Source organism: Dromaius novaehollandiae, chromosome 21, assembly GCF_036370855.1.
Source record: "Dromaius novaehollandiae isolate bDroNov1 chromosome 21, bDroNov1.hap1, whole genome shotgun sequence".
NCBI lineage: Eukaryota > Metazoa > Chordata > Aves > Casuariiformes > Dromaiidae > Dromaius > Dromaius novaehollandiae.
The window spans coordinates 652,918-662,112 of record NC_088118.1 but is presented as its reverse complement, the minus strand read 5'-3'; the positions used below and the strand labels follow the sequence as shown (position 1 = coordinate 662,112).

At 48.4% G+C, this 9,195-nt stretch overlaps 1 protein-coding gene across 5 annotated transcripts in view; it reads left to right on the top strand.

Annotated features, from left to right (window-relative positions):
- Positions 1 to 926: 926 nt before the first annotated feature.
- Positions 927 to 9,195, top strand: part of LOC135330464 (histone-lysine N-methyltransferase 2A-like) — a 55,851-nt gene continuing 47,582 nt past the window's right edge. For 4 of the 5 annotated variants that reach the window (XM_064524148.1, XM_064524145.1, XM_064524144.1 and 1 more), the window contains exon 1: positions 927 to 1,329. In XM_064524148.1, coding sequence (XP_064380218.1) covers positions 985 to 1,329 — 345 coding nt within the window. In that variant the 5' untranslated portion in view covers positions 927 to 984. Of the gene's footprint in view, positions 1,330 to 1,943; positions 2,056 to 9,195 lie in introns of those variants that run through there. The other variant, XM_064524146.1, reaches the window with a different exon arrangement.

Genomic DNA, 9,195 nt, shown 5'->3' with positions numbered 1-9,195 from the left:
TCACCATGCTGAGGGGCATTAGAGTGCCCTGTCACGGGGTTGGGGGGGGTTAGGGCGCCCTGTCACCACACTGAGGAGGGTTAGGGCGCCCTGTCATGGGGTCGAGGGGGGGGGGATTAGGGCGCCCTGTCACCACACTGAGGGGGGTTCGGGCGCCCTGTCACGGGGCCGGGGGGGTTTCGGGCGCCCTGTCACGGGCCTGAGGGGGTTCGGGCTCCCCGTCACGGGGCCGGGGGCAGGGTTTTCTGTCACGGGGCTGAGGGGGGTTAGGGCGCCCTGTCACCGCGCTGAGGGGGCACAAGGAGGCGACGGCGAGGAGGCAGCCCTGGCTCCGGCACGGCTGGCGCACGTCGCAGCAGGTGAGCACGGCGTCGCGGCCCCGCGAGCGGCGGCCCCCGGGCTCAGGCCTACCCCCGCCCGGGCCCGCGGCCTGGCTGCGCGCCGCTGGCACGCGGGGCGTCTGCCCGCGCCTCATGCCCCAGGCCGGGCCCCGGGCCGCGCCGAGCGGGGCCCCGCGCTCCGCATACGCCCTGGGACTATGCAGGGGGCTGGCGGGGCGTGCTATGCCGTATGCGCGGTCCCGGGCGCCAGCAGCTCGCGCTTTCACTCGGTATTGCCGTCGTGGTTATGGTGGTGGCTTACGGTCTCGGTATGCGGCAAGCAGGTTCTGGGGCTCGCTGGCAGGGTGCCCCACACCTGTATCCCCCTCGGAGTTATGACGGGCTGCTAGGCAGAGAACCGCGCTATCCAGGACGGGGGGCCGCGCTGGGAGCTGGGCCCGGGACCCTGCATACCGCCCAGCGTTATGCGGGGCCAGCACCAGTTGCGCATGGCTTACCCACGTGCCAGGGCGGCGGGATGGCGGAGCCCCGCAACCTGCATGCCGGCCGGCGGTATGCAGGGCCTCTGCGGGCCGGCGGAGCGATATGCAGGGCGCGGGGCGCGGCCCGGCCCCGCTCTCTGGCTCGTCGCCTCACAGTAAAGATGGCGCACAGCGGTCGGTGGCGCTTCCCTGCCCGGCCCGGCAGCGGCGGCTGGGGCCGCCGGGGGCTGGGGGGGTCCCGGCTGCGGGTGCCGGCCGTGCGGAGCCTGCGCGCCGCCGAGCCGGCGGCCCCGGCGGCGGCGGGCGATGGGGAGCGCGGCGGCCCGTGCTCCGGCGGGGCGGCGGGAAGCGGGGGAGGCGGGGCAGCGCCGGGCTCCGGCGGCTCCGGGGGCCCCGCGGCCGGGGTGGGACCTGGCTTCGACGCGGCGCTCCAGGTCTCGGCCGCCATCGGCATCAACCTGCGGCGGTTCCGCGCGGCCTGCGGCGCCGAGGCGGGCAGCGGAGAGGTGAGGAGGGGCGGGCGGGAGAGGGAGGGCGCGGCGCGGCGCGGCCCGAGCGCGGTCCCGGCCCGCCAGCATCCCCGCTCCGCCCCGGCGGGCGGCACACCCCCTGCCCGCACACCCCCTGCCCGCGCCCGCCGCGCTCCTCCCGCCGCCCGGACACACCTACCGCGCCCCGCGCCGCCGCCGCCGCCCGCACAAAGGGCGCGCCCCGCCGCCGCCGAGCGGAGCGGAGCGGAGCGGGGGGCGCGGGGCGGGGGGCCGGGCCGGGCGGGGAGCCGGGCGCCGGCCGCCCTCCGCCTCCGCGCCGCGCGGTCCCTCCCCGCGCACGCGACTTGCCGCCGGTGTGTCCTCCCCGCGCCGCCGCCGCGCCTCCATTATCCTCCCGCCGCGGCGGGGAGGGCAGGGCAGGGCAGGGGAGGGAGCCCCCCCCCCCCGCCCCCCCGCGCGGGGCTGCGGAGCGCCGGCCGCCGCCGCGAGGTGAGGGGCGGGGGGGCGGCGGTGCCGGCAGCCGCCCCCCGCCCCGGCTGCACCTGGCCGCCGAGCGAGCCCCCGGGGCGGGGAGGAAGCGGTGCAGTTGCGCGGACCAGCTGGCTCACGGGTGTTTTTTCCCTTTTCGGCGGGGGGGCCGCGCTGCGCTCGTCTTGCCTGCGTTTTCTTAAGCCTGAGCCAGCGAGAGCAGGAGTCTGACAACAGCCCACCTACCGACGGAGCGGGGAAGACATGATGGGGGTGTGTTGCTTACTACAGGCTGCACCAGTCCTTTTCTGTGCTGCTTGTTTTGCATCGCTTCTTAACTCTGTCATTGCACCGGCAAAAAAAAAAAGAGAAAAAAATCCGACTTCTTTCGTACCAGGAGCGCGTTTCTCGTAACGGCTGGTTGTGTCTCTTGTTCTAAAGGCAAATCGTCAGGTGCGGAGCGCGTGAGCGTATCTTTGTATGTCCTTTAGCCTCTCAAAAAGCGTTTGCATTGCTTTTTCATCACGGGTAGTATCTGAGTCTATTAATGTGTGTATAAAAGCACGTTTTAGTTACGTTTCTCGGGCTCGCGTTTAGCGTTGCCTGTTAGGTGCTGTGGAGCAGGGCGAGTCGGTCCCGGCTGAGCTGGAGTCGGTCTTGGGCTGCAGTTCCCGCTCCCGCAGGCTCCGGTGCCTGGAGGAGGGGGGTCGTATTCGCGGACTCAGAGCCGATCGTGGAAACACTTTTAACCTAGTGAATACAACGCTGACGCTTTTAACTCAAACTGTCCAGTAGCATCCCTTTTATTTAATACAAAGTTCTTACAGGTTGTTGTTTATAATATCTGTAAACTTGTCTATTTGTAATAGTTTGGGTTAAATGGAATTTACTATATCTGCTTAAAAGAGGTTAATATCTCACAAGTGCTGGTTTACTGGCAGAAACAACTGAAATCTGGCTAACCAGTCTGACCACAAAGTTAACAAGCGGAGAAGTTTTTATATGAGGGGAAGGTGAGTTGGTTGGGATGCTTTGTTTTTTCTAAGGATGACATTGGATTTGTTTTTCTTCCGCTCAGTTTGTCTTAAAGTATATTTTTGTATCTCAGACCTTTAAAATATCTCAGAAGATCTTTGCAAGTTTGGCTTTTTAGCTTATCTTTGCTTAAAAATAAAATAGTTAAGTAAATCCTTGGTGCTAGCAGTTGATAAAGAAAGTGTCTCTTAGATCTTAAGAGTTTTTATTGAGCGATTAAAAAATTCTGCCTTACAATATTATATGCAGTGGAAGGTAATGGTAAAGTTGGCTTGTAACTTGGTGGCTGTAGGTTGAGACTCATCCACTCATGAGCGAGGAAGGAGTAGACCCAGGGTGCTTTCTCACTCTAAAATTACGACAGTTAATAGTGTTCTGAGACATTAGGCAAGCAGATGCTCTTGTAGATTGTGTGGCGTACAGCTTCAGCTGGTTCAGTAGTTGTTCTTCCCATCACCAGTATAGGAACATCTCTTTCCCTCAGTGATAATTAAGAGCCAAAGTATTTTTGCTTTTTAAAGACCGAGTTCTCTTAACTGATGACTTATACTGCATGGATTTTTTTCATAGCAAAGGTCTCGCTGCTCTGAACTCGTGCACCACAGCTATTGGTCATCAGAAGTTCTAGGAAAAACCCTTCCTTCCTGCTGTACGACTTTCTGTGTGGTGGGAGTGAGGGATGCGGAGAAAGCTCTGATACGTCTAGGAAATAAGTACGGGTGCGTGCCGGTGGCCTTTCTGAAAGGAGAGGGTGGCCATGCGTTTTTGCTGAAAGAGTAAAGTTCTGATGCTTGTGTGGTACCTGAATTTGGATTCAGCTTTTTTCCTTCTAGTAGGGGTTTCCAGGAGTCCTCTGCTTATTAGGACTCATTATGACCTTTGAATAACCACTGAACACTTGCACTGTTTTCTTCCGCAGTTGAGGTCTTTCCCCGAACCATGCCAACTAAAATCTTCAGCTGAGTTTGCATTCAGCGTTGGAATAAAATCTTTAATTAACAATTTGAGTTTAGGAATCTGTAGTGATCAAAGCAAAGTGGAAGAAGCTGCGCTATATTTTTATGTACGTTTTCCATGCTGATTGCTTTTTTTTTTTTTTTTTTTTTGACTTCTGAACAGCACGCTGCACTCTGGTCTTAAATTGTGTAAGTACTTACCAAAAATATGCATTAATATCAACATTTCATTTGATTTAATAGGAAAGTAGAACTCCAGAGCAAGTATTATAATCAGTTTTTCCCTTGTCTCCTTTGCCATGCTGCAGAATGTAGCAGATCTTATTTGTAATATAAAAGGTACCTGAGTTCTGAGTGCACCTGGGTCATGTGACAGTTCTCATTTCTTCAGTGAAATCACAATCTTAAAAAAGCTATTTCATTGTAATTATTACTACTTGGTTTTTTTTCTTCTTTTTTTAAAGGTAAAGAGAGGCAAAGGATGTCACTGCCTCCTCCCCAGTTTCTGGTGACTTTGTATGAATCCTTTGCTTCTGTTGCGGTTTAGTTTTTCACTGAGTTATCTTGAAACCTGCTTGCTCTAAGGGAGCGAGACTGTGATATTTGACTTTGGCACAGTAAGAGTGAGTGGGGATTTTTTGCATAGTAAAGCTATAACTAGTTGGAAAAAATGGCATTCATACTGAATGTTATCCTTTCTGCTGATATGAATGACAGTTAAGTAATAAGTGGAATTATTGCAAGGTTTAAAAACCTTCAGCTGTGTTTTCTTGATTTGTTACTTAAATATTTGGTATAAGAGGAGTCTGTGTGTGGTTGTTATATATCTGTTAGATCTGTCACTTCAGGGCTCCCTCCCCATCCCTGAGATTTAATCGAAGCCTTAGGAGATGGAAGTTGACTGCGTGTGGTGGATGCATGTTGACGGTTCACTTGATAAATCTGTATCAGTTTCAAAGTGAAAACTTAAGTTGCCAAAACTTGAAAAGGAGTTGAAAATGTAATAATAACAGTAATGATCGTGACTCTAGTAGTGTTGCTGTAATTGTGCATGGACCATAATCTTTTATGAGGTAAATGTTAGAGCCTCAGATGTTCACTGATGGCTGACTTGTTTTGAAATTGTACTGGATTCATGTGCTGGGAGGAATGGCTTCCTTATTATGGCCATGGCCATGGTCATGCCTGAGCTGAAAGTACTGATAATTTCTTTCCTACACTTGTATTAAAATTCTGTCTGCCTGAGAATTTTCTTTCCTAATTCTCTGCTGAATGGTCATTATAAAACTGCCTGGGTGTTTAACTTGTGAAGCGCGTGTACAGAGCCCTGCCTGTTATTGGTGACATTATTAGTATGTATGAATGGAGAGATCAACTGCTTCTGGGTAGAAGTTTGGTTTAAAACAGAACATAAACAAGAAAGTACTGATGGCAGCCCAAGAGATGGAGAGCTGCTTTTCTTCGTGCTCGCTCTCCTTTCTGAAGAGTTAGGAGCTCATTTGTCAGAAGTGTGAAAATTCAAGTACATGTTTTAGCCATCCTAGCCAGTTTCCTGTTTCCAGGATTCAATCAGTGTTACAAAGCACTCAAAACTTTTAGAGTATTGGTTTTGTGAAGCTTTTTGGAGGAAAGGATTCTGGGGATTTTGGGGGGAGGGTAGTGTTTTTGATAGAATGTCGTGTCACACTTCTTGGTGACAAGAGTGACAGATAATGTAGTCTCAGAAGAAGCAGCAGTAATGTACATTGACCTGTTTGCTCTGGGACTTTTTGACATTGCACTTCCCTCAACTGTAAAATTCATAGGACAGACTCTTGCAGCAGTGTATTTCACTGCTTTTTTTTTTTTTTTTTTTTGCTTTTTTTTTTTTTATTGAAGTACTGAACTACAGATTTTACTGTATTGCATTTGGAGGAAATGAGGGAACAGGTTGGGTAACTCTTTGGGACAGTTGTTCATTTTTCAGCCTTTTTAACAGACTTTCAATGTCGACTTCCATGTCGAGGCTGCCTCCTCCTCACCTGTTGAATATATGTGAAACGGTACTAATGGTTTCAACACACGAGTGGTTAAAAGCATGCCCAGGAACTCTTCTCCTGAGACCATGTGTGATGGCATGTGCCTGCTGCATTTTCTAGCTGTGATGCCAGAGCTTGCTACCTGTACTGCTTTTACACGCTGAGAATTAAACAGAAAAGGGCGCTGCCTTACATGAAATAAAACTGAGGAAAGGAGGCATTTTTGTTTCGATAAACAGAAAACATGTTGGTCTTTCATTCAGAGGGAGTGTTTTGGTAGAGGGGCTTTTGTTTTCTTGGTTCTGAAGGGACAGCAAAAGCTTTTCTCTTCAGCAAAGGTCTCTTTCTCAATTTATCCTGTAGAGTGCCTGGATAAAATGTAGTATGACATTTATTGAAGGCATTCTCATCCCCTCCAGTCTCTTATTTAGACCAGATAGTTTTGTGATGAAATATTGGTATAGGGCAGACAAAGAGTAGCACTGCTGAGAAACTGTATCTGATTTCTCTTTTCGCGTTTGGTGGCCATTGAGGATGACTTTGGCAAAGAATGTGGGTTCTTGCAAGCTATTAAAATTTGATAATTCTTGGGCAGCAAATCCTTTTAACTAGGTAGCCATGCTACCTAAGCCTCTGTTTCTCGCTGTTGATATTAAAGCTCATTATGGTCCATCTCCTCAGTTCAGTCTTGTGCACAGACTGTAAATGAATTCTTGGGCATTAAGTTTAAAGGGATACCGCAAAAGAGCTCGTAAAAGGGAATGCTTTTTTTTCCCCCTGCACTGCATCAGAAAACACATAGTTCAGCTGTTAAAATATTTTTAAAATGCTTTAATTCTTTGTTGGGTGACATGTATTTCTCTAGAAGAAGTGAAAATGAGTTTGCTGCTATTAAAGATTTTTCTTTATGCATTGATATGGCCATTTAGAGTATAGCTGTGTGTATGCAGAAGTATCTGAAGTGCTTCATCCTCCTGCTTTGATGTTTCTGGGCAACTTTGATTGTTAGTTATGTCTGCTTTTGTTTAAAAGCAACCTCTAGAATTCTTTCCTGTTCTCGGTTGTCCAAGTTCAGCTGAAGTATTGTGTTCTAAACGTTCATTTATGGATCCGAGAGAGAGATTTAGCTTGCCAAAAGCGCTGTGTTGCCAGAACTCTGTTAGATGTGGTTCAGGAGGCTGTGGTCTCGCTTTTCTCTCACGGGGTGCAAGTTAAATTTTTCTAGGTAGTACTTTGGATGACCCCTTTCCTCAGAGGTAGCACTGAAAGCTTGTTGTCATCCAAATGAAACCATTTTGGGTGCTTTAAAAAGCATTTCCTGTTTGTTCAGAGTGAAAATTGTCAATCAATCAGAATTATTCCTATAGTATATAGGAATATAGATTATATATAATTTGTAAAGTATTGAGTGTAGAGCATAGGCTGAGTTGATGGAGCCGTAACTCCGCAGAAAACATGGATTGATTGTGTTTTGTTAATGGACTGTTGTAAGTTAGTTTTTTCTGCCTCCAGTTTTGGCCCAATGGTGAGAAAGCAACTGTATTCTTATCTCTTAACACTGGATATTTGTGTTTTCCTCTTAGCAAGCTGGAGAGGCTGATCTATATACTCGGTAATACTGTTACAATGGGTGCTCTCTGAGCTTGAGCCCAATAAAGAGCAGCTTGCTCTTTCTAAATCTGAAATTAGGTATCGTCTGAGGGAATTTGGAAGCTGGAGTTCTAATCGTGTCTGTATTGTAGCTAATTGCTGAGGGTATAGATGCAAACCAACAGCAGGGGTGTGTCTTTCTGTTGTTCTGATTTGGAAATTGTCTTGGGTAGAGGTGACATTGTGAAGTTTTACTTTGCTTTCAGGAAGGTCTTGTAAGAAGATGTTGTGTAGATCAGTACCGTTTTGAGGAGAAGTCCTGGTAGATTTTATGCGTCATTCCTATTCTGAGCTTCTGGATACTCATCCAGTTAAAGAATGAAGGGATGAGTGGGCCCTCAGCCTGGTAAGTATGTAACAGTAACCCCAGTGCTCTGCTGTTCATTAGTGACGCTGCATTTCAAAGAATTAACTTTAGCAATCAGTTGTGAAGCATCTTCCTGAACTACCAGATGACTCCACTCCAGTCAAAAGCTAAGAGTGCACCCAGTGTTTGTCTTGGGGGTTACATGTGGCCAACCTCTAAGGATGTTTACTCTTTTGAGAGAAGAGGAGTCTGTTAGATGTCGCGCCATAGTTACTAAGCAAGCTTCTGAATGAGCTTCTAAAAATAGCATCTCTTTCCAAGAAGATGAGGTGCTGCATAATCGGGGCCAAAACCAAGATGGGGAACAGGAAGGGAAGTAAATCATTGTTCAGATAATTCTATTTTGAAATTAAATAAACCTCTTTGAGAGCTGGTTGGAACAGCTGCATTGCCGTTTCTAGTGCTTCTGACTGTCAGCTTTGACGATGGTCCTGTGCAGCTTTAAGAATCCATAATGATATGAGTTATGCTATTATTCCTTGGAGAGAGATCAAAAAATCCATACCTTCAGGATATTTTTCATCTGAACATGGATTTTCCTCTGAGGTCTTTAGTCAGAACTTCCATGAAAAATAATTTTGCTCAAGAGCGTTGTAATAGATTAATTTAGTTCCTATAGAGATTTGCTTGCAATTTTCTGTTATGGAAGTAACCAGGTTACTTCAAGAAAATCCTTTGTTCATCTGCTCACAACTTTGAGGTTTAAGCTAGTTTACATAGTCTTATGTTTTATTGGGAGAAGTAGGTGGAAGCTCTGCTGTCTAGATCAAGAGATCGCTCCTCGCCTCCTTAGTTAGATGTCATGTCTGGCCCAAGACGAGCCTTTTCTCATCCTTTTATTTATAATCCTGAATGACCTTTTTTGTGCCACGTTATTCTTTCTCAGGTAAATGGGGTCATGTTCAAAACTGTTACGGTTTTTAATCATTCTCCATCTGTTGTGCTTTACAGTAACTTCTGGTAACAAAGCTGGAGAGAGCCTGTTCCTACTTAATTTGCCTCAGAACTGGATTTTGACATGCAGCAACTGACTGGATGCTTTAGCCTTGCAAATGCATGCTGGGATTTACTGGCCTTCTTGGTCCTTTCTAATTCTGATCAGTTACAAGTCTCTCTTAGATTGTTCAATGACATTCGTGACCATATCATTGACCTCAGAAAGGTATTTTTCACAAACATGAATGACATAGTGGTCATGCTACTTGTGGTTGTACATGAAGCCAAAGTAATTGCTTTTTGAATAGGGTTTTTTTACTGTAGGCAGTTTTGGTGACTGCTTAGTGGGAAATAAGAAGAAATGATCATTCCCAGGATACTAAGCCAAAGCCAGACTTATTGTATCCTTTTGGAAAAGTAGGTTACCGGTGCTCGGTTCAAAAATAATGCA